This window comes from Myotis davidii, unplaced genomic scaffold (genome assembly GCF_000327345.1).
Source record: "Myotis davidii unplaced genomic scaffold, ASM32734v1 scaffold36, whole genome shotgun sequence".
In the NCBI taxonomy this organism is placed as follows: domain Eukaryota; kingdom Metazoa; phylum Chordata; class Mammalia; order Chiroptera; family Vespertilionidae; genus Myotis; species Myotis davidii.
The window spans coordinates 1,162,448-1,188,686 of record NW_006287829.1 but is presented as its reverse complement, the minus strand read 5'-3'; the positions used below and the strand labels follow the sequence as shown (position 1 = coordinate 1,188,686).

The 26,239-nt window shown below is 38.9% G+C and overlaps 1 protein-coding gene across 1 annotated transcript in view; it reads right to left on the bottom strand.

Moving 5' to 3' along the window:
- Positions 1-26,239, bottom strand: part of PCDH7 (protocadherin 7) — a 440,609-nt gene that overhangs the window by 413,059 nt on the left and 1,311 nt on the right. Inside the window, exon 2 of the mRNA XM_006759574.2 lies at positions 24,140-26,238. Within this exon, the coding sequence (XP_006759637.1) occupies positions 24,140-26,238 (2,099 nt within the window). The remainder of the gene's footprint in view (positions 1-24,139; position 26,239) is intronic.

Genomic DNA, 26,239 nt, shown 5'->3' with positions numbered 1-26,239 from the left:
CCTCTTCAAAGATAATATATTCTGAACCTCTTCTACAAAAATGATCACCAGGACTAAAATGAAAAAGAAATAATTCCAGTCCTTCTCATGTATTTGATCATTTTCTGTTAAATTAAGAAAGATACGTAATGCATTTCAGAGTTTCAGAGACGGCTTCTATCTTTCCACTCTTCTAACTGCCACCACATTTATTGTAGAAAATTTGGACCTATTAAAAGTTGCTTATTGGTACAGAGACAAAATCTGCTATGAGCCTTTCAAAAACTCATGGATGTCAGCATAAGTGTATGGCGAGAAGTTCAGAGATCAGAAAAGCAACAGGTAATGTCTCCACTAGGATGTCAGGGCACATTGATAGGTGAGAATTGGTGAGACCAAATCTTTAATCCAGTGTCAACATTTCTATTTCTTTCTTTTGGAGGGGCACACTACCTGGGATTCACTCTCTCCAAAGGGGAGAGTATATATATACTGAATGCATTGAGTGAGCTATGACTGAGTGGTCTTTTCTAAATCAAAGCATACTTTTTCCTCTGTTGATAAATACTAGTCCAGTCATGATTAGTATGGGATAAGCCGTGGCAGTTAGAGATAGGGGAATTATAACTGGTGCCCGATGCAATTACATGTTCCTGCCTTCCAGGGAGCCCTGCCACTGAGCTGTCCCTCTGGCCACATCATCGTCAAGCCAAGTCCTAGGGAAGAAAGACACCATCCTTTGTTGAGTTTTCTGTGTCCCAGGATCTGCCCAGGATGTTGAAGCCCAAAGAGGAATAATATCTACTATACCTCAAGGCTAGTCTCACACCCTCATTGCCTCTGGTTGAGCAAGTTGGCCAGGTCCTGCCTAAAAACAACATAGTATTTGTACATAATGGGCATTTAATAAGTTTAATAAATAAATAGTTTGTAAAAATTGCTCCAGTCTTATGCTCCTATTAAAGTTAAGAGTGAAATCACTAAATTGACAATCATATTACTGGGCACATCTCAAAATATTTGAGATATATATATATATATATATATGTATATATATATATACTTTTCCTTTGCTGTAGTTTAGATATCTGGGGAAGGGAATAATTTTGGACTTTTATTTCCTTGCATTTGAGCAGCTGCCTCCTGCACACCTCCTGCTGGAGATGGAGCCAGAAACTCAAGTATGTGCCCTTGACTGGAATCGAACCTGGGAGCCTTCAGTCCACTGATCCAAATTGGCTAGAGAGAGACCTTTTATTTTACAGAAACAAACAAAAAATCAAACAAACAAAAACAGCAACCTGATCACTTCAGCTTTTTTAATCCTTACATTAAATACAAATAAATTATTTTCAGGGAAAGGTAAGATATAGTATAGGTAAAAATAAAGTATCTATTTGATGTTAAAAGAAAATGTTGAGATTACACGGGGGAGGGGGTGGGGGAGACTGCCAAAATAATATTCTCTGGTTTATAAAATGTGGTTATCGAATTTTTAGAATGTTTGCCTATCACACCTACAGTGAGCAGAATACTAGCCCCCACATTCTAATCCTGGAAATCTGTAAATGTGTTACCTTACATGGCAAAAGTGAGTTAAAATCACAGATGGAATTAAAGTTTTTAATGAACTGATCTTAAAATAAGGAGATTTCCCTGGATTATATATATATCCAAGTGGGCCCCATGCCATCACAGTGTCCTTAAATGTGTGAAAGAGGCAGAAGTGGTCAGAATCAGATGTGAAAAAGACTCTACCAGCCATTGGTGACTTTGAAGATGAAAGAGGGTCAAGAGCCAAAGAATGCAGGCAGCTCTGGAAGCTGGAAAAGGCAAGCAAGGAGATGCTCCCCTGGACCCTCCAAAAGGAAACAGTCCTGCCGACACATTGCTCATAGGCCGATGAGACCCAATTCGGACTTCTGACCATCAGAGCTTATGACGAAATTAAGGTTTGTTGTTTAAACCACGATGTTCCGTATTTGTTACAAGGGCAATAGGAAACTAATACAAGATTAAAAGCAGACCAGGAAGACACCTAGAAATTTATGATTAGATGTGCAAGCCAAATTTCTAGTGGACATTAATTAGTCTTCTGCCTGTATAGTACCACAATGCCTCCCTTTTCTTAAACGCAGTTCAATGTTAACCATATAAAGCATATTACAACATTGTATCATTACGCAGATGCTTTTAGCCAACACATTTTAGAAACCATAATATAAATTGCCATAATGGAGAATAACTCAAAAATGCATTGAAATACTTTAAGTACTAAGACACATCATAAATCTTGTTCAAATGATTAATTACACTGCTCTATTCTGATTCGTGAAATAATTCACCATGGATACCAATGGTAAAATGACCTGGATTACTAAATCTTCAAAAGCCCACTGCAATAAACATCTATTTATGATTTACTAGAATCGACCCAATGAAAAACTTGTAAAAGAAAGAAAGGGAGAGTAAAAAAAAAAAAAGGAAGGGAGGGAGGAAGGAAGTGAGGGAGGGAGGGGAAAAAAGGGGGAAAAATAATTCTTCTCCTCCATCAGCTGGAATGTTTTTGCATCAAGTCAATTTCCAATTCTTGTGAATAGTTGCTGGTAATATTACCAAAACAAACCACTAATATTCACTGGTGTAAATATACTCTTGATAGACTATCCCAACTAATGTAGTAGCTCAAACCACTGCCCTGAGAGAACATACAGGTTCTGCAAGATTTTATACAAAGTAAATGGGATATATTTCAAGAATAGTTACAGAAAACAAGGTCTCGGGTGAATAAAAAGTTGGCAGCATAAAACACTAGGAAACAGATGCTAAAATATTAAGGGTAGGATTGCGAGCTGCACTGTGACACCCAATCCAGAATTATCTACCCTTCTGCACTCCTTCATGTCACAGGCCTCCGACATGAAGCTATTCCCAGAAAATCAATCCGGTTGTTCTCGCAGGAAGTAACCTCCTTTTAGAGTCTATGAGGCTGGACAAGGGCATTTTTAAAATGTGGTCCTTCTGCCTGCTGCTTCTCTCTAATACTTTTCAGAAATGATAGAACTATCATTTTTTTAATATATTTTTATTGATTTTAGAGAGGAAGGGAGAGATAGAAACCTCAATGATAAGAGAGAATCATTGATAGGCTGCCTCCTGTACACCCCCTACTGGGAATTGAGCCCACAACCCAGGCATGTGCCCTTGACCAGAATTGAACCCAGGACCCTTCAGTCCTCAGGCCAACACTCTATCCACTGGGCCAAACCAGCTAGGGCTAGAACTATAATTTTTAATCTATTTTTTTAATCATCTAGGTTAGGGTTATCAGCCTGTGTTATTTCCTAGTGGTGAGGGGCTTACAGATAGAAATTTATTCTAGGATTTAAAAAATTATCTCTAGAAGTAATATATGTATATATTTTTTTTTTCTCGAGTAATTAACCCTAACAGCTGGCATTGGCACTAAATAAGGAATACCATTGTGAAGTGACAACTTTAAGAGATGAAGAGACGAAGAATGGTAGAAAGAAAAGTCAACCAGGATTACTTTGTCTCCAATTAAGCAGGATTATCTGAAAGCCAGTTGATAACAAGTACCAGTGCTTACAGAACACATGATAGGTGCTCCAGTGAAAAAGAACACTAAAGGACAGGAAAAGCACCTAAAAATAATTAGAAATTGTTCAGAGAAATCGGGGCTATCACTCTTTTGACAACTAAGCATAAAGTAAATGTAAGGTGTAAAAACACACTATTACTATAACTTGAAGAGGTGACATCTTGAAAGCTGTCATCAGCCAGTCACTTAAGCAGGATTATCTGAAAGCCAGTTGATAACAAGTACCAGTGCTTACAGAACACATGATAGGTGCTCCAGTGAAAAAGAACACTAAAGGACAGGAAAAGCACCTAAAAATAATTAGAAATTGTTCAGAGAAATCAGGGCTATCACTCTTTTGACAATTAAGCATAAGGTAAATGTAAGGTGTAAAAACACACTATTACTAAGTGTGACTATTCTAAGAAAATGTAACTTGTAACATGACTCAGGTGAATTGCATTTTCTAAGATGTTGCCTTGAGAGGATGTAAACATTCCAATAATCTTGCTATGATTCGAGGCATTTATATAACTCTTTTGGAAATTACCTCGCAGCATGGGTCCCTTTTATTTCAGTCTCTCCAATGACAGTAAGAGTTCCCTGGGGCCTTCCTTCCCAGGCTGCTGGCCCCTTCCTTCCTTCATTCCACACCATCCCCTGGTGGTCAGCATACATCATAGTGAGTGATCGAGCTCCTGGTCTCCCGGTCAAACTCCTGGGGGGACACTTTGCATATTAGTCTTTTATATATATAGACTAGCGGCCCGATGCACAAAATTCGTGCAAGGGGCTCAGCCCTCACAGCCCCGGATACCTAGGCCCTCCCAGTTTCTGCTGCCTCAGTCCTCACAGCTCCACAGCCCCACCCACTGGTCTTTCTGGGAGGTCGTGCCACCATTTGGTCTAATTAGCATATTAGCTCTTTATTATATAGGATTGTCAACCTCCCTAGGAATCAGTAAGTCCTTCCCAGAGTACCTATCACTCCTATTGTCACCGTTATCATACTATTTATGATGATTGCTTTACAAGTCTCTCTCCTTCACAAGCATGTGAGCTCCTGATTTCTATTCCTAGTAAATGGTTAAGTCAATAACTGAGGGTTAAATAAACGAACATACAGCACTCATTTGGACATGTGATTCCGGTAGTCTTACTGAAGGTCTCTCCTTATGTGCAACCATATAGGCTAGTGGAGATAACATGTCAGGCACACTTCAAATTCTACTTTTGCTTTAACTTTTAGATATGTGATCAAGGAATATTGAAAGCTTTCTGGTAAAGGGGAAAATTCCAAATTTGTAGCTAGAATCTGAAAACTTCAAAAACCTTCAGTGTTTAAACACTTTTATCACCTGGCTGCATGATGACATCTGACTTCCTCTGAGACAGCGATACACCTCAGTCAGGTTGGTGGAAAAAATGAAGACAGAGCAAATATTAAAACTTGCAAGATGCCACCGGAAAGAAAAGAGCAACACCTCGGACTATCATAAACTGACTGCTCTGTAGAAGATGCTAAAGGATCAAGACACAGACCACCTCCGATCTGATGTCTTCGGGAAGACTGCCACATGCGGAATGTTCACTTCGCTTCCATCATTACTCCAGCAATCTTCCTCCACAACTTGCAATCTAATGAGATGATTAATACAGTGGTCCCCTCCCCTTCCCCCTTATTGGTGAGTTTTCTTTCTCTGGTTTCAGTTACTCAGGGTCAACTGCGGTCTGAAAATATGAAATGGAAAATTGCAGAAATAAACAATTCATAAGTTTTACATCTTGAACTCTTCTGAGTAGCGTGATGAAATCTTATGCCATCCTGCTCGGTCCCACCCAGGACGTGAATCATCTGTTTGCCTGGTTTATCTGGGCTGTATATGAGTTGCCTGCTGTTTAGTCACTTAGTAGCCACCTAGGTTATCAGACTGGTTATCAGAGAGAGAGAAAAAGACCACATTCACATAACTTGTTACAGTATAAGGTTATAAGTCTTCTACATATTATGTTTTTATTTTTGTTAATCTTTTACTGTGCTTCATTTATAAATTCAAATTTATCATGAGTATGTATGCATAGAAAAAAATATAGTATACACAGGGTTCAGTACAATCCATGGCGTCAGACATCCACTGGGAGTCGAGGGATGGATCTCCCAAAGGTAAGGGGGAGCTATCTGAAAGCAGCTTTCAAAAATGCCAACATGGCCCCAAAATTCAATGCTCACTAAACTAATTTATTTTTTTTTTAACTGTTCTAAAGTGGAATGGACTTTGAGTTTGTGGGTGTATATACCTGAGAGAGAAAGAGAGAGATGGAGGGAGGAAGGAAGGGTAGGGGAGAGAGAGAGAGAGGAGAGAGAGAGAGAGAGAGAGAGAGAGAGGAGTTAAAGGAACACAGGAAGTTATGTTCTATTCTCTAGCTCTTTTCTCAGGGATTGATATTGGTTTTCGGAGCATTTCAACTATAAGTATAGTGGGAAATGTAGGCAATCATGAACATACAGAAAGATAAAACTTCCTATCTACATTTCCATAGTACATATATTTTTCCTATCTTTTGCCTTTGATGAAAAAGTTCCTTCCCCACACAATTTTTTTTCAATTATTCAATAAAAAGGCCCAGCAGGAAACCAGCTTAAATGATAAAAAATAAATAAGTCAAGCATTTTTTGAACCCCTGATCAAAATCCTTCATTTTTCCCCTTTTGTACAATGAGACTCTCCTCTCTAGTTCTGAAGCATAGTTTTTCTCCTTCCTTCAATAGGACATTTCTGCTTAAACTCAGAGAGAGAAAATAATGTCCTCAATTCTCCTCCACAGATGAGGGCTAGGAATAAAATGACATAACACTGCTATTTTTTGTAATGAGGTCCTTTTTTTAAATATTAATTCTTCTAAGAAAAAAACTTAGCTTCAGCTGTGCCATCATTACTTCATTTTTGCTTACTCTCCTTCATCCTCGCCCAAGATAGTTTATTTATAATATATAATAGATATGACATTCATTAATAGCCAATGTTTCACTGTTTATTTTTTTACAGTTTCTTACACTTCCCATGGAGTTTTGAACAAGTTATAAAAATGAGATCAAGATAAATTGAGTAATCTGCTCAACATTAGAGATCAAGACCAAAAAAAATCTTCTAAAATCTGCAACTTCCTCCCAGCCAGGATTGTGTCACTAATGTGAAGGCATATTATACGGACGGTCATGCTTTAGATGTAAGGATCTTTCTGCATTTCAATGTCTTTTATGAAGCATAATGTGGTGCATAATGTCTCTCATTCTAAACAAAATAACAAAATAAAATGAAACTTCAGAGCTCAAGTGGCAGCACTCTTTCAATGATGCTGACGCTAGAGATCAAAAAAGCACCACACAGGTCCCCACTGCACACAAGTCGCACAAGTACGTATGACACAGTCACTCAGGACGAGAAACGTTACTGGATTTCCTTTGTGCAGATCACTCTCATCTTCTTTGCATGGCATCTCTGCAGCCTAAAAAGTAGAGCTGAGCATTTCTGATATAGAGAACTGTAGGCAGATATGTAAACAGGTAGATTATAAGCATACTATAAATTATTTTACAAGCCATGTCTGTTCTTCCTAAGGTACAGATGCTATCCTAGTACTGGTAACTGTACCAAGACATAGTGGGGACATAAGGCACTACAAGGATCACATCATCTAATAATTAGTAAACCATTGTACAGAAAATATTTGAAAGCATACCACACAGTAAAACTAAAGTCTACCTTAAGCCATGTCTCAGGCTACATAAAGCCTTTATGTTATCATAAATGCTTGTGTGCCATTAGGAGTTCCTGCCTTGTGCTCTAGCAAAAACCGTTCTTTTTTCTTTCTTTTTTAATCAAAGAACAATAAAAAAAAAAGTTCCAAAACAATACCTGTGAATTCTCAAAAACACATAAGCGTGCATTTTTACGACTTGCTTACTGTGTACGGTAGGTAGTCATTTTGCTACTGGAGACTGGAAACAATTCCCACTAGCCTAAGTGGATAGAAAAAAACTCACGAGGTGTAGCCAAGAAACACTTTGCCAGAGTGATAAGAACATATATATATATATACAGACCAACTCATGGATTTCACCAGGTCTTACAATGTAGTTACCCAAAACACACTGCATTCTTTGTCTTTTCTTTTTTCCCCTCCCTGAAAACGTACCAATATCTACATTGAAGTTTATAAATTTGTAGCTAATTGTTGGCTTTCAGACACTAAATTCAAACAAGTTTTCCAATGCAAACCTTACTTCACTTACACTCTACTGACCTAGTCATTTCAGAATGTATGTGTGATGAGCATAGGTAGCAGGCAAATATCCAACACTGATGAATTTCTACAGTAGTTTGGCTTTACATTGTAGTTTCCAAATGGAAGATAAACTTTTAAGTGAATGGGTGGTCTGTGGGGCCCTGTAAGAATTCAAGTGAGGCCTGGGGCGGATTAATTGGGTTCCTTTCAGGTTTATTATACTTTCTATTTGAATAAAGAAATAACTCCAGTGCTGACAATATTTTAACACATATTTGTTAAGGAAACAAAACTCTACACATTCTTAAGTGGACTGTGGAAGCAAAAATTTGATTCACTGGTTTTGAAGCTTAAAAATTAAAAATCGTACTAATACTACTAAAGTCAGATCACAAGTGTACAGAAATATTGAATTACAGAACCAAGAGTTTTATTGCAAAGATTCATATTTGGGGACATCTATAATTGGACAAGTACCTTATAATAAAAACTATTATCAACACATTAAGAAAACACTGTCATAACAAAACACATGGTACACCATTATCGTCATAAAGAGTCAACTGCAGATGGGCCCCAGGTGGCACTTGTCTGCATTTTAGGTAACTGGAAATGTGTCACATACATAAATACATATAAAGTTTAAGTAAAAAGTAGAATGATAATATACTTTAAAAGAAAAATCTGTAAAATGACGTAGGTCATATTGTAATGGAAGGTTTAATACTGAGCACCTAATTTAAAGAAAACCATAATAAGTTAAAGAAAATATTTTATAAGGAATTCACTTTGCTTTCTTTCAAATATTGCAAATGTTCAGAAAAAAAAACTCAAGAAAAAAGATTTTTTGTGAGAAGCAAACAAAATGTACAGTTAATTAATCTTCTAGATAAATTTTGCTCTCTATAAAAAGGCATTTCCTGCCCCAAATCAAATGTCAATTCATAAAAATTAATGAATTTTTTTCCTGTGATTCGTACAATAACACACAAAAAAGACTATGGGGACACTGAATGAAGTTATTAAAATAAAATAACAGGAAAAGGGAAAAAATATGAAGTGTTCCCAAAGCGCAGATGGATAGAAGAAAGGAAATGCCTAGGAGTCTAAAATCTACTTTTCCATCTTTTGATTTGCACTCTGATTAAGATTTAAAATATTACTATTAAAATTTTTTTCAAGAACTTCGCAGGGTTGCCATACCTATTGAATGAGTTGACATATGTGAAATGTTGACCAGTGTATAGAACATAGAGTGCAATACCAGTTTACTTACTATTATTTGTGCCTTATACCACTAAAATTGAACTTCTACGGGGGAAGAGATTTTTATCTGCTTCTATTATTGCTATTCCTTCAGTACCTTGCCCATAATCCAATGATTGGCATACAATAATCAGTATTTGTTCTCTGCAATGTTAACTGTACTACATATGTGTATGCCCTGTGTATGCATGGGTATACGTGCATAGAAATATTATACACACATACACACATGCTAGTTTCTTATTACAGATCAAATAATAAAGAGGCAAGAAGCCCAGCTGTCTCCATCCCCAGTATGGGGTGCAGGAGGCAGCCGATTGATGATGTTCCTCTCTCATTGATGTTTCTCTCTCTCTCTCTCCTCTCTCAAAATCAATAAAAAATATTTTTTTTTAAAAAAAAGGCAGGAAATATTTGTAACAAAATAAATTCTAATATTTTTGACCTGATAGTGCATTGGCTTGGAAAAAACAGCATTATCATCTTTTGTTCCTAATGCCCTATAGAAATGCTATCTCTGTATTTAAAATTGATCCTCGTTCACAGTTAAATACACTGAAAAGCAGGTTAAGGTGAAATAAAAAAAACAAACAAACTTTAAATTTATGCCATAATTATTGTCATTTCCTTGAACAAAAGAGCTGATTAACTTGCCATTTTAATACAGGGGGTCAAATGTAAAATCAGCTCAGGAAGCTTAAAAAGGTGCTTCTTAACAAAAGTCTATTCAACTGCTATGGCCCATCGCCTAGAGATTCTGACCAAAGGACAGAAAGGGAGTTTCTCTTCCCCACATTGATGGGTTTACCCTGTATCACCCTAACAAAGGGATCACTCCATACAGTCCATCGGACACACATATGGTTCCCAGGCTACTCATTATGTTTTATCACATGAATGTTTAATTGTATTAGAAAAATACAAAGGCACAGTGGGGACAAAAAACCCTAAATGTACCCATGGATTTGTGTCCTGACATAAACTGTACGAAGAGTCACTCTGAGTGTGGTGGCTGCCTCCGTTATGTGCTTGGCAGTTTTGGTATGCCATGAGAACTGGATCTCTGTCCACCCATGATGTCACTGTGTGTGACAATCCACAGAGACTGGCCCTTGAAAAGAGGGATTACTAAACCCACCTTATTCCTGCTCCAATTGACTCCTGCCCCACTTAACTCCCCTGCTTTTCATTTGGACTGTAATGCCCAAAATTTACTAGAAATTTAAGATTTTAATTATTAATAGCATCATTTTCAAAGGCCTTTATCATATTTGTGGAACAACGTTTGACTATTTTCTATAAATATTGACTTTACATTAGTTAATATGCCTACATGCACTTGTTAATATACCTATTTGGCAAAATTAAAATAACTAAGATGTTACTTAATATCACGAATCCCTGTGAAAGCTGAACATTGCAGAAAGCACTCAGTCCATAAAGTTAATATCATAAGCTAAAAAATGAAGCTCAAATTTTATGCACATATATGCTTGTTATGGACTCATTTATTTTTTCCCCATAAGTTATAGCAATGATACCAGTTTTTCATCAGTTACAACAGTACATTATAGGATTGCCTTTGGAGCTGATCTGAAAAGGGAAAGGTTCTTTTCTTCCTCCCTCCTTCTCTTTTTCCCACCTTCCTTCCCTCCCTTCCTCCCTTCCTTTTCATACCTCCCTGCCTACAAATGTACAGACTGCATGTGATAAATGACAGACTCATGAAGAAATGATCATCCAGTCCAATGTGTTCTTGTTTGGACCCAGAATGGACTCTTATGGACTGAACTGTGTTTCCTCAAATTCATGTTGAAACTCAGTCTCCAAAGTAAGTGTATTTGGAGTTAGGGCCTTGAGGAGGGTTATTATGGTTATATGATGTCAAAAGGGTAGAGCCCAAATCTGATAGAAGTCATGTCCTTAGAATAAAAGGAAGGGACTCCTGAGTTCTCTCTCCTCCAACTTTCTGGTACCTTAACCTGGGACTTCTAGCCTACAGAACTCTGATAACAAAAGTTCTGTTGTTGAGGCCACTCAATCTATGGTATTTTGCTCTGGGGGTCTTAGCAGACTAGTAAAGACTCTCTCTTCTCAGCCTGTAGAGAACACAGAAGGTTTTGTAGACTAGAACCAAATGCATACAAAGGCGTAAATATGTACATTAAAATCGATCAGGACTCCTCTGCTAAAAAGTCCCAGATGTGGAGAAAGAAATATGTTGGTGGGGAGTGGGCTGCAGGGAGGAGCGGGCCCCTGCTGAAGGTAGACGGTGTGGGATCCAGGAGAGGTTCTGTTTTGTTTGTCCCCAGTTACATTTGTCACATAGAGATAATAAGCGCCTGCCCCCTGGAGATGTTAGGAGTAAGTGATATTATGTGGTAGACCCCTTAGCAGAGAGACTGGCGAAGAAAAAAAGCTCAATAAATAATACCTGTTGGCTTTAGAGGTTGGATATGAGGAGTGAAGGAAAAATTTCCAAGAAATATTGCATGGAAGAAAAAAAAAGAAGACGACTGTTAAAAAGCGATGAAATTTTTTAAAAAGTGTCAAAGTGAATAATATCAAACTGTTTTCAACCTTTCCTAAACTATTAGCTTCACAGCAATAAGCTACTTATCTTTCTCCACCACCGAGATGTCAATAGGCGCTGGAAGAATTTCTGACAATATCCAGTGCCTCTCCGCCTATGTGGAGGCACACACTTGCACCTTGACCTTGACCAGGACCAGAATACAACAAATAAAATAAAATGAAAAACTTTTAAGCACAGGAAGTAGTGAAAATACTCCAAAAGTGTAAATGCACCTTCGGCAGGGTTTGGAGAAATTCATGGAAAACCAGAGACATGTTACCTTGCGTTGCAGTATGTTGCTTTACAAAGCTGCCGCTGTTGAATGTGACCCCCCATAAACCCTGTCACGTAATCAGAGCAGGAGTTCTGTAAAATGACAGAGGACGAGTTCCGGGGCCTTCAGGACTTGAACAGACTGACTACCCAAGGTCACGCCGGCCAGTCAGTGACAGAGCCAGGCAAGAAGGCAGATTTCAGGTTGTCTTATCCAGCTTCAGTTTTCTATTTTGCCAGAGGCTTTCGAGGGGAGGACCACTAAGCAGAAGCTAGGAATTTGGGGTGCTCTAAATGTGGAATTTTTTTAAAAAAATACTTTATTAATTTTTACAGAGAGGAAGGGAGACGAATAGAGTTAGAAACATCAATGAGAGAGAAACATGGATCAACTGCCTCCTGCACGCCCCCTACTGGGGATGTGCCCACAACCAAGGTACATGCCCTTGACTGGAATCGAACCTGGGACCCTTCAGTCCACAGGCCAATGCTCTATCCACTGAGCCAAACCGGTTAGGGCTAAATGTGGAATTTTTATAGCCGGGCCCACCCACTGCAACTAGAATTGGGAAAGGGGAAGTGTTGACAATTCAGGTTTCTGGGCTATAGAACAGACCTTCTAGAACTCAATTTTTGAGAATTGAATTAAGTTAGGATAATATACAAGGACTTGGCAATCATGTGAGAACTATTTTGATGATGGTGGTCTAATAATAGTAGGGAGAGGTGAGTCTATTGGCAAGCAGTGGTTGCATTTTTTCCTTCTTTGTTTGTTTTTTTGTTTGTTTTTTCTTTCTTCCATAGTACAAGGGTGAGAAGATGAATGGAGATAGAGCAGTCGGGCCTGATATTCTAAACTGAAAGCAAACAAACAAACAGAACAAAACACCTGGCTGACATGGGAGGAAGTGGACGGTTACCACTTTTTGACAACGATCTTGCAATCCTATTAAGCCATGACATTCAGTGGCACCCTTAGGCTCAGCAGGGCGGGGCCAAAATTCAAGGCCACAGGCATTTGCCTGTCAGGCCTGAATACCCTGATAGAATCTCACCTTACCTCCAGCAGAGTTCTGTCTTCTGACCTACAGAAGGCTGCACTCCCTCCTCAAGGCCCTACTGAGAATCACCATTTAAGAACTCCCGACCTTTGTGAGGTGCTGGCCTAGTTATCTGCTTAATGCAATTTACACCAGGGTGTGCCAGAGACTGAACAGGGCTCTTTCAGGCGTCATTTGCAATTCAAAAGAGGTGCTCTTTGGAATGCTGGGCAAGTAAGGAGTGCTTTTGAGTTGTGAAGCCTTTCTTAGCTCCTACCTCACTGCCCACCACTCCCAGGGAGGGCACATTCCCTCTTGCAGACCCTCTGTCCTTAGTTAAGCCAAGTACACGTTTCATCTTTAGAAGTGACTGCTCACCATGCGCAGCCAGAATGAAATGGAACCTTACCCTTCATCAGCGAGCAGTGTTGGCACACCGAATAAATAAATTCCTGCAGGAATATACACACTGATGAGTAGAGAGACTCATGCTGGCATTCAGGCACATACACAGGGTGGGGCAAAAGCAGGCTTACAGTTGTAAATTTGCAGAACACAGAGTTTATTCTTGTATTATTACTTATTAATTAGTGCTTTTTTTTCATACAAATAACTGTAAACCTACTTGAGCCCAACCCTGTATGCTTTCCACAGGTAAGGATCTCTAGAACAACACTGAAAACCCATGTTTGCATGCTTCCTCTTCATCCCCCCTCAGAAGTCTACTGCATGGCCAGTGCCTCCCTTACTTACCTTCAATATTTGCTTTAGTTTACTAATTTTATCCTTTTTTTAAGGGTATGGTGTTTAGAACACCAAGAAGGAAGGAGAGAAAATCAGAGAATTGTTCATTTGCTGTTGAAGCGAGAGTCATACCCCATGCAGAGAAGGCAGGGACTCCAGCCAGCACAGCAGGCAGCCTTTTATCACAGACATGCACCCAGCAGGGAAAGACAACAGCAGTTAGTGGGCTCTTGGAGTCTGACAGGAAAGTGGCCACACCATGGTCCAGGGATCCCATGTGGAGGGATCTGCAGGCTACCTAGCACCAAGCCCAAGCTCTTGCTTCATTTGCTCAACAAATATTCATGAGTGTCTACCATCTGCTGGGCACTCTAGTGGGCCCTGGGACATACCATGATGAACAACAGACTTGGGGTGGTCCCTCTGTATCATGTATCCCTTGCCTTGTGTGTATTATTTTTGCACTGTCCTATCTCTGAAGGCAAAGACCTTATTCTAGTCATTGTTTTAATTACACCCTAATCCTTGCAGTGTATCTTAAAGACACAGCTAATCAATCCATTCTCTGTAAAGTGATTGGCTAAAAACAATCACACATATTTTTTTAAAAGTATTTTTGCAAAGTTACAGATAAAAGATTATTCCGGGAGAGACATTTTAAATTTCGGAATGACTTCCTAAGGACTTAGGTCCTTTTTTAGAGAGAGCTTCAAAAATGAAGTTAGGTTACAGTGAATTACCTTTAATTCTTCAGGGGTTTTTTAATCACCTATGAGGTTGTTGTTTATAAATCAGATTAATTAGATCTTCAAATGACACCCACAGCACTTCCTTTTCTGGTAGTGTGAAGTGCTATTTATGATGCGAGAATGTCTGAAAAACTGGAGCTGGTCTAGACAAGTCTTTTGGGGAGATTTTACCCAGACTCCCTTGAAACACCACCATCTTCAAAAGCACACCATCTTCAAAAGCACCAATTTTGAAGATGTTTTCAGTACTCGAGTTCTGACTGGACATTTTTTCATAGACGTTATAAAGTTCTTAAGCAACTCCACCAGAGTTATGAAAAAGCTGTTCATTAATTCAGTTTCCTCACCTCAGAAAAAAAGAAAGAGGGTGGGTTTTTTTTCCTCCCAAGATTGGTCTGAGGAGCAAATCAACATTCATTAAATTCTCTCAAACTTAGGAAGCAAGATGCAAATATAATCTGTCATTTTTCTGCTCCATAATCTTCTTTATATGATGATATTAATTCCATAAGGACGAAGACTCTTAGTATTCTTTGCATACTAAATATGAGTGAGAATGTCAGCTGTACTAAAAAAAATAGTTATCTAAACCAGCCTGTAACATTCTTATCTCCCTCTTAATGAATTAATGTCTTGTTGTTTAAAATAAAATGTCCAAATGCTAAAATATGTAGGGTGATGGGTAGTGTGTTCTGAGTCTATCTCCATCTGACCTCAGCCACCTCCCTAAGTGGTACTAAATTCCAGCATTCCCAGAAAGGCTGTCCAGGAGACAGGGGGTGGGGGAGAGGGTAAGTCTTTGCAGAGGCAGGACCAATGGTGAGTGACATATTCAAAGATTTAAAACAAAAAACAGAGGAATGATAACAGACTTCTCAAAAACTTTTTGCTGTTGATAAATGCTACTGTAACAGTGTGCTGTTGATCATTTAATTCAGCTTAACATTAGACTGAAATCCTTGGGGATGTTAGTAATTTTTTTGTTTTGATTTATGATGTTTTTCTAATGTAATGGTAAATCACCATCATGTTCCATCCCAAACAATCTAGAATGGTAGTTCTCAACCCTTGCAACTATTACCACAATAAGACTTTTTTTTTTTTTTGCATAGCAACCAAGAACAGGAAAACACACATGCACACAACACAGCTGAAGCATAGATTGCACAAGACAACATTTACTCTGATGGGTGACATACTCGGAATTTTTCTGCTTTATTTCATGTCACTCGAATAGCGGTAGACTCACAGATTGACTCATGCCCCATTAGTACGTTTAATGAGTTTGCAAACTGCTGCCTTAGAATGTGCTTTGTGAAGGTATTTCTAAATATTGCTTCTCTGCAGTTGCACATCAGATTATGCCCAAATCCTGGGCTTTGTTGTCCATAATTTGTTTTTGAATTAATATGATTTGTTACAGTATTCAAAGTTTAAGGACATCTAAGGAAGCTTACTACTTAGGATGAGGAAACGTGACATTTCCAAGAAGCAGAAAGTGGTAAGGATTCTTTTCACCAGCTTCTTACCTGGTACGCTTGTCCTTGTGCTCAAAATAAAGAGTTGAGGATAACTGGGCTTTGTTCAGGAACTGTACAAATGACATTACTGAAATGTTCCTCTAAAAAAAAATTAAATCAACAGCTAATAAGAGTAAAGAGCCTGAAATATATACCATACATGAGAGAGTTATATGGGCTAGAGTGCATTTCCTAGCACTCCACACTTTATAATACTGTTCCAGTGTTTATTTATTTTGCTTAAAGAGCTTTGGTATTGACTATGATTGAAAAAAAAAAAATCTTGCCGAAACCGGTTTGGCTCAGTGGACAGAGCGTCGGCCTGCGGACTGAGGGGTCCCAGGTTCAATTCCCGTCAAGGGCATGTACCTGGGTTGCGGACACATCCCCAGAAGGGAATGCGCAGGAGGCAGCTGATCGATGTTTCTCTCTCATCGATGTTTCTAACTCTCTCTCTCTCTCTCTCTCTCCCTTCCTCTCTGTAAAAATCAATAAAATATATTTTTTTAAAAAAATCTCAAAAATCTGGTCTTTTTTTTCTTCTTTTATAAAAAATAGTTTTATTGATTTCAGCAAGGAAGGGAGAGGAAGAGATAGAAACATCAATGATGAGAGAGAATCATTGATTGGCTGCCTCCTATGTGCCCACACTAAGAATCGAGCAGCAACCCGGTCATGTGCCCTGACCGGGAGTGAAATTAGTGACCTTCTAGTTCAACCACTGCGCCACACGGGCTGGGCTATCTGGCATTCTTAATCAGTATTTTAAAACTTGGGGGAAACTTTAAAAGGGCAGGTGATGTGGTAGATGTATTATAAAACTGTCAAACATACAATATGAAACAGTTATTTTACGGCACATAAACATGTCTAACATAACAAACAGAGACATAAATATACAAGCATACAGGGACCAGCCAGAGGACTCCCTGACTTACCTAGAAAGTCACTCACACAACTAAAATCCGACCACTTGCTCTCTCAACAGTATGTAATATACTGTAACATGCTGAATTCTCAGAAGCTGCTGCAATTTATGTTATCTGACATCAAACAGAAACAGCTTTCAGACAAATGCAGTTAACAAAAACAGGAAGCCACGCATATTCCTTCTGAATGTGACCACGGAGACTTCAATAAATCCAACTGAAAGGCCCTAAATTTTCTTAAGGACTTTAACCAAAAAACACCTTGAACATTCTATAGATACTCTGGTCAGTATTTCAGGATTAAGGAAAAGCAATCCATTGGCAGTGCCCGTGGTAAATACAAAACTAGCCTCTGCAATCTAACATACAGCCAATACTTTGCATAAATATTGCTGGAGGCCCTGGAATACATGTGTAGGAGTGTGCACACGCACGCACACATACACACACACACAGTGGTATTTCAAAATGCACACGCAGAACGAGAGAGACCCTATCTTTGACTCTAAGAGAATTATCTCACTAGCCTGGAAAAGGCAGTGATCATATAACACTTGAAAAATATGGATCAATTTAGGATTTTATTGAAAGTCGGTATTTAATGTATTAGACAAAGACTTAATAGACTTAAATTTCCCTTGGTTCGTACAATGCCAGAGTCTTAAAATTACGGTTGAAATATGCTGTTGGATTTTTTAAAAGACTTCACCATTAGGTCCTGCTAACCACTTCTTTGAGAATGGAATTCCTGGTGATGTAGAGACATCCATTAGTGGCACATTTCTTTATTAATACTGTTTCTTTCATGTTTATTTATTTTAATACTATTTTCCTTAAATTAAAAAAAAATAAACTTGAAAATCAAATGCACAACAAGTGGAACGAGCAGTGATTGGCTGATATCCCACGGCCAAGGGCAGGCTCCAGCGGTTTCGGAGTAGCAAGGTCATCAGAGTATGGTGCATAAAGGAGCATCATATTAGAGTGGAATTCAGCCAAACACAGTAATGTATGGAGGTGGACGCATCTGAAAAAAGGAAAACAAAGATTTATGCAGGTACAAAAAAAAAGCTGCGATGAAGAAATTTCCCCCAGCGTCTTATGCCCAATTGGAATGCTGTGGTAGAGGTTTGAATCAAAGCAAAGAATTTTTATTCGCAAAGTATGTTTTTGCAAATCATAAATATGCTTAGGGGGAAAAAGTTAACTTGTCAGACGAATCCTACTTGGAAACTTTAACAGGTTTTTTTGTTTGTTTGTACACAGCATTAGAGTTCAATACAAACATCACTAAATTCCTTGAAAATAAAGCTTTATTCCGCCTTTAAAACATTAATTCACCAGAAGTGATAATTAAGATTAGTTTTAGTGGTTTCATCTCAATTCTTCTTAAAATGTGATTTCTCCCACAACACTAATGCTAAATAAAGCACTGTGTAATGTTCTGAAACAGAGTTCCTGCTTTAGAAAAAGATTCTAAAGGCTTTTAAAATAAATAAGAAACGCAAAGCTGACTCAAGACATATATAAAGAGATCTTACTATTTCTCTACACTCCTGGCAAATGAATGGACGGGGAGCCTTGCTATAATCTAGAAGTTGGTTATATACAGCTTACACATAAAGCTCTAAACAATTATTATACTAAGTTTCCTGTGTAACCTCCATCACCACCCTCTCCCAGTGGGGGGAGGAAAAATTACGTTAAAATGTCTAATAGCATTGGTGGCAACGGCAAAGCAATGGTTCTGTCACATTATATTTAGTTTTCAAAACAGTTTAGCTGTCATTTTGAAAATAATAAATTTAGTCATTTATAGTCATTAATATGTAAATTTAGACTCTAATACACTAGATTTGTTAACTGTTTAACAAGGAAACAATCCAACTGAAAAACAACAAATGTCACATTCACCTAAAAAATTTTCTAGAAAACAAATTTAGAGGAAAAATTAGCTCACAATTGTACATAGTGGGGCAAAAGTAGGTCTACAGTTGTTCGTACAAAAAAAAATAACACAATAATTAATAAATAATAGCACAAGAATAAACTGTTTTGTGAACTCACAACTGTAAACCTACTTTTGCCCCATCCTTGCGTTAAAGGTGCTACTAAGATAGAACGCAGGAGCCAAGTCGGCAAAATGTAAAGGAGTACAGAAGCCAAAAGGAATCATCAGTATTGATGGAAAAGGTCAAAGATGATCCCAAACAGAACACATGCAACGTTTCATACGTAATGTAAAGAAAGCTTTTATTAACGTCCTTTACAAAGATGTTTTATTGAGGATGTACTAAATGCTAGCCAAGGTACTTACATCTATTGTTACTGTTCTGCTAAAATTAAAAATTCTGTCAATTAACTTGTTGACTATATGTTCCTTTAATGTATGTCAGCAATGCCATCTTTCATAAAGGCTAAAGAAATACTAACTTCTTTGTAAAAATCTATAAAACTTGAATTACAATTTGCCCGATAAATTTATAAATAAAAGCTAGAATGATATTCTATTTTGAAAATGTCAGGCTACATACTAAATATATGGAGTTACACATAGAAAAATAAATCTCAATGGGTTTCTGACCCTATTGAAATATATACAAAGAAAGTTACAAAAACTCATTTTTTTCCCCTTAGAGGTGGTATGAGAATAGAAACGAACACTGGACTCTGTATTCTATGACTTGGACTCTAGTCCACATTGTATCCTGATTGTCTTGTGATTATAAAGTTAAATCAAGTTACTTTTCTATGCTCGGCCTCAGTCTCCTCTTCTATGAAATGAAGGGACAGGTTTAGCTGCTGTTTTTAAATTTTGAAATGTGATGACTAGTGATTTTAGATACAGACATTAAGTGGTTGATTATATATTATTTCAGTTTTGTATGTGTTTAAAATTTAAATATTTTCCACATATCAATGTATGAATACCACAATGAAATAAAAGTCAAAATGGCGCCATAATTGGTTAATATGAATACATCTGTATGTGTTTGTGTGGGGGAAGGTGCAGAGAATGAGATACAGAGAAATTTTGATATGTACCATGTGCACACTTTTACATGTATGAAATATGTAATTTCTCAAAGACAGAGAGAGATCAAGAAAGAATGATGTGGCTAAATTTTCCCAAGTGATGATGTACTTAAATATCTTTCAGTTGACTTTGTGGTTTTATGTCGAAGTCACTAATTGACTTAATATAAGTTTGGAATAGGGTTCAAATTGTCATCCTTAGACTTCCATAAAAATGTGCATGTTCATCGCAGATCAAATCAGTGATGACGCTTTCCTTGTTTCATCCAGGGAGCCTTAGTAGATATCTCCTGACTAAAGACAGCGTTGCCTTCATCAGTTATTAGCTTCCTATCTATGACATCAAGCCAAAGGTAACAGAAATCTCAGTGTATGTAGGTAGCTGCATCATGCCTGTTGAAAGATGTCCTTGGTTATAGATAGGAGAACCACATTGTAGAAGGTATGCTTATGAATTAAAACTGGAAGCTGTGGTTAGCATCACTCTGCAGATGCATGTCCACTATAGCATAGTGTAAGATACATACACAAGTTGATACTTAGTTTTCTCAGTGTTTAGAACTCTCATAGATAATGGCAAGCCACTTCACCCATTTGTTTCCAAAATCGAAATAATTTTAAAAAATAATTTCTGCCATATTTTTTACTGTGTGTGATGAATCGTGAGCACAATTTGATCAATTAAAGAGAACATTACTCAGACTACATTCAGCAGTTCCTTGCGCAAGGAGAACTGTCATTGGAGTTCGTATAAATTTTTCTTTGAGTATTTCAGGATCAGCTACAATGGATTTTTAAACTAATGTTTACGGAAGCTGTATCCTCTATACTCTTGCCAAAAAATAAAGCACCTAACTTTCCATTTACTAAATACCATAAAATTTTTACTTGCCAGTGCATTATCTAACTAACAGCATGGACAAGATGAGCTCAGTAGGACTTACACATAATAAGCAAAGTGATAACTATACTTTCATATCTGTCTACTAATATTTCGGAATTATGTTAATTTCTAAAGAAAGCTGAAAAAATACTTAACACGGTGAAACACTGGAGATTTTACAATGAAATGCTTCTGCCTTTACTTTGCAAATTAAAAACACAGCTGTATTTCCAGGGCATAAAACTTTAATACCATCAAGACCAAGTTTATCAAGCAAAGGAAGAATGAAATGGAAAGGTGGACACTTAAGATCAATAACGTGGTCAATGGTCCACATTTTGCTCAACTAGACACAGTATTATAGACCAAGGGCTACAACTGCAAGGGTCTAACCTTGGAAAACCTGAGGTTACATCATCAGTTTTCCAAAATGTGTGACTTTTTGAAATAATTCCAGTAACTCTGCAACACACATCTCCTAGCTTCTGCCCAAGAGGAACTATAGAAGCTTCCCTTGAAACAAACCAAAAGTGGACAGAGGGGGCATTATTTACAATCTGTTATTTCTACTAAACTGTTTAATTCATTATGATATAACCAATAAGCAGACTTAGGAGCATCACTTCAAAATGTGTAATTCTCCTGAACATAAGAACACTAACAGACATCACTTTCACAATATCAAGTAAAGAGCTATGATAAAGCAACTTAGGAAAATTATAAATAAAATGAAGGCTTTACGTCAGATGAAATCTCAGGTCTTTAATAATCTTTGCCATAAGGAATTAAAAGACTGGGAGCCTCTAGATTCAGTATCCAAGGGAGAAAACAGAATAAAATTTTAAAAATGAACACAGGGTTTTCTTAAATGTCAGGTTTAATCAAAGAAAATATCTTTGGGCACTGTGTAAAAACTAAAGATAAAATCCCTTTTAAAATAAAGAGATACAAACAAAAATCAGAACAATGAAAAAAGATCCTGTTGATTATGTACAGAGCTCTAAACAGAATGCAAGCAACTTTGTAAATGGATCCCTGTCCCCTGGCAGCAATATTGAGATGAAGTGTATCAATTACTATTACTAATTACATTAAGGGGAACTATTCCATTCTCCTTTATTTCATTTCAGATCAGCTATTTATTGTGGTTAAAACTTTATACATCTGTTGAATGCCGAATGCACGCAAGTTTTCTGAAGTCACTCTCTGCAAACTGCATGGTTTATTCCAAAGGCTTTGTAGGGTTTGTGAACTTCTTTGCTCAGCTAATAGACTAACACCATTCATTAGTTTATTTATAAGCATATCACTTTGCCTTTTAAACAGGATGCCACAACAGTCTTGATATTGGCTGTTTTAAATATTCAAGAATATAGAGTTAACCCCATTTGATGAGCCAAACAAAGCTTAAGTGACAGCACAGAATGTATGAGGTGGTTACATTAAAAAAAAAATCTATAAATCTGCCAGGGATATGTCAACTCAAAAGTTTAAGATTCCACCATTTAGAATGCAAATGCCATTCAGCCACAAGACAAAAAGACCTATTAGGATGACAGCTGAATAGTAAATATTCTGCACAAAGATCTCTTCACAGGCTTTTGCATGACAAAGTACCATTTCCTAGGGAAATTTCTACAGATCTCAATTTATTTGTGTTTATATTGTAAGCAGTTTTACAAAAGTATTATTCTTTTAACTGTTATTGTCCTTGTTTTGTTTTGTTTTTAAAAAAAAAAACCACAAAAAACTGATAAAAGCACCAAAAACAAAACAAAAATCTGCTTCTAACTCCAGGTAAAGCAAGGACACAACAGATATAAACTTTCCACTTGTCAAATTTCACTTTAAAAGAAGTCAATAACTCAGGCTCACATGCGTCAAAAGACCTTTTTCCAAAGCCTACATGTAGTTCAATGTAGATCAAACTTGAGTTTTCTTGGATTGCTGTGCTTATTGGATATAAAAGAATATCAACTCTGATTTTCCTTATCTAAATAGCTACATTTTATGGGGCTATAAAATAACTTTTTCCTTTGCCTTAATTCTTCTCAGGTCACACATTCCACATGCAAAGCATATCTAATAGAAAAACTATTATTTGATAGTCTCTGACAGTCATAAATGTGTTTCTTGAGATGCTTCCTGAAGTTAAGAAATATGGGATTTGTTAGTAGATGTATTATCTACTAACAGCAGGTAGTAACAGTAACTAATGTTACTGTCCTCCTCTATGTACAGGCCACAGCATTAGACACAGCAGTTTCCAAAAGGTTTTATTTGCTGGGTGCCAACCTTTGGTGGGTGAAAGAAGTAAACTTTGTATTACGTATATCACAGAAGCAAAACTTTCAAAAATAAACTTTATGTTTAATAAAGTTAACCTGAACATGCCCTATTTTTACTGTTTCTATATTTCACTGAGAAAGAACTGTACCAAATATCCCACATAACCTTTACAGTCTCAGTGTAGCACAATGCATACCAAACTATGCTTGCACACAGTACACCAGACATGAATACTTTTGTTGCTTGGCTTGAACAAGTGGTCCATAAAATGTACTTTTGCTTATAAACTTTTAATGTCAAAACATGAAGAATGCAAATGCTGACTGTATAACCTCATAGCAGTCTTAACTGTTATAGATATCAAAGTATGAAAAATGTGGTTTTGCATGACATTTGCGTATCACTAAATATTTTTAAACCAGCATTTTTGTCAGTGTAGTCAATACTTCTGGATCTCAGACTTGGTACAACATTTGCATGACTCAGCATCTTCTTATCTGTAAAATTTTGCATAATGGGTAACGCAGCTAAAACTTTTATAGAGTGTCCAAGTTGCACAGGCATCAGTAGTAACTTTAGAAAATATCTCTGGATGCAATTTTCCACTTAGTAGCCACAAAAGGAAATAGTTCCAGGTTACAGATAACCATCCAAACAATATACACATTACTTATTCTGGAAACACCAAATGTAGGATGAATTGGGGCTGCCAGGTACAAAGAGAAGTACAAAATACTCCCCACTTTGAATATTTTCTCTAGTGACTTGCAAAATACAGTGGTGTACCTTGCATAGGTGACCTCTACCAAATGAATGGTGTATGAGTTAACATTAAATTCCTACTTTATTAAAATGTTAAATGACACTTTCTTTAAAAAAAAAAAAAGACCAAACTCTGCAGAAGATGCCCTGTCTCAGAATTCTTAGCCTTCTCTGGGACCTTTAAATATATGTGGGATGCATCTTACCTGTTTGCTGTACTTGTTATTGGTTTGACAGCTGTATTCAGAGCAGTGATCTGATCCAATTGAAATGTTGTCTCCTGCTCCCACAAATGTGTTGGCTGGTGGTAGGTCTTGTACGGCCTGGTGTTTTTTCCCTGCAGTTGGTGACTGGGGGTGAAGCTGGACAGTGGGCAATGGGGAACTAGATTTGTAATGCCTGGCCAGGTCAGGACTGCCAGGCCCACCATTGACAGATCGGTACCGGCCCATGCTGGGGCTCTCTGACAGCTTCTCGTTGACACTGTCGTACCTCTGTCCATTTGGCTTAGAAGCTTCCACGGTGACAATGCTGCTGTAGAGAGGCTGCTTGGATTTTTTGTTTTTCTTGTCCTTTTTAGGCTTTTTAGATTTGTCGTGCTGTTGGGGTGTAAAAAAGTCTTCGTGATCTTTTTTGCCAGCCTCATAGCCATTCTTATTCTTGGACCGGCAGTATCTTGCCATCACTACAATTAAGATGATGAGAATCACGGTCATAATCCCAGCCACCACCCCAATGACAATACTGAGTCTCTGCTTGCTAATTTCATAGCTTGGGTCACCGGCTATGTCCTGGGTGAGAGGGGTGTGCAAACTCCTGGCTATCTGGGAGTCGATCACAGTTGCGTTGGAGACACTTTCATTGACAAACACATGCACCAGCGCTGTGGTGGATTGGGAAGGCTGCCCACTGTCATTCACTTGCACCACCAGCCTGTGCAAGCCATAATGCTTTTGGGTGAGCTTCCCCACTAAGGAAACCACACCACTGGTGGAATCAATCTCAAAGAGCTTGAAGGGATTCCCTCCCACAATGCTGTAGTTCAGGTCTGCATTGATGCCATCATCACTGTCTGTGGCCAACACCGTGGCTACCACTGTCCTGACATTACTCGAAGGCGGCAGCAAAGTGTAGGACAGGTTTCTGGGCAGGGTCACCGTGGGGGCATTGTCATTCTCATCCATAACAAAGAGAGAGACGGTGGCCGTGGCTGATCTGGGAGGATCGCCTCCGTCCACAGCCTTGACTCGGAATGTGTAGGTGGTCTGATGCTCCCGGTCGAAAGACACGGTGGAGTAGATGGTCCCCGTGTCGTTCTCAATGGAAAAAATGTTGCTGTTCTCCTCTATGTAGAGGCTCATCTCTGCGTTGCGCCCCTTGTCGGCATCCATCACCGTGACCATCCCCACGGGGCTGTTGGGCTGCAAGTTCTCCTTCACGTAGAAGGTAAAGACGTCCTGCATGAACTTGGGGTCGTTGTCGTTCTTGTCGGCCACCTGCACGATCACCGTGGTGCTGCCCTGCAGCACCGGGACGCCCTTGTCTCTGGCGTTCACTTTAAACTCGTACCTGTCCGTCTGCTCGCGGTCCAGCACCGTGTTGACCAGGATGTCCCCGGAGTCGGGGTCGATGGCGAACACCCCCATCACGGAGGAGTCCAGCGAGTACGCGATCTCCGCGTTCTTCCCGCTGTCAGCGTCGGTGGCCAGCACGGTGGCCACCCTCGCCCCGGGGATGTTGTTCTCCGGGAAGTAGACCTCCACCACCGACTGGTCGAACACGGGCGGGTTGTCGTTGGTGTCTCCCACCTTGACCACCAGCGAGTTGTTGCTGGAGAGGCTGGGGCTGCCCGAGTCCACCGCCACGATGACCACGTTGAACTCCCGGGTGGCCTCGTAGTCCAGGGGGGCCGAGGTGTGCAGGAAGTACTTCTTCTTGTTCTGGTCGCCCTCCGTGTCGCTGGCCGGCTTGAGCTGGAAGGGCACGTCCCCCACCACCGTGCAGGTGACCACCCCGTTCTCCCCTTGGTCCCGGTCGGACACCTGCACCAGGGCGATGGGGGTGTCCACCAGCACGTCCTCGGCCACGTTGGCCACCCCGTCCTTGAGCGGGATGCGCCCGATCTTCCGGATCTCAATGGACGGCACGTTGTCGTTCTCGTCCTTGATGAGGAGGACCACGGTGGCCTTGTCCGTCTTGGGGGGCTGCCCGCGGTCGCGGGCCATGACGGTGAAGCGCAGCTGGTTCACTTCCTCGCGGTCGATGCGGTGCAGGACGCTGAGCCAGCCCGACGTCTCGTCCAGGCG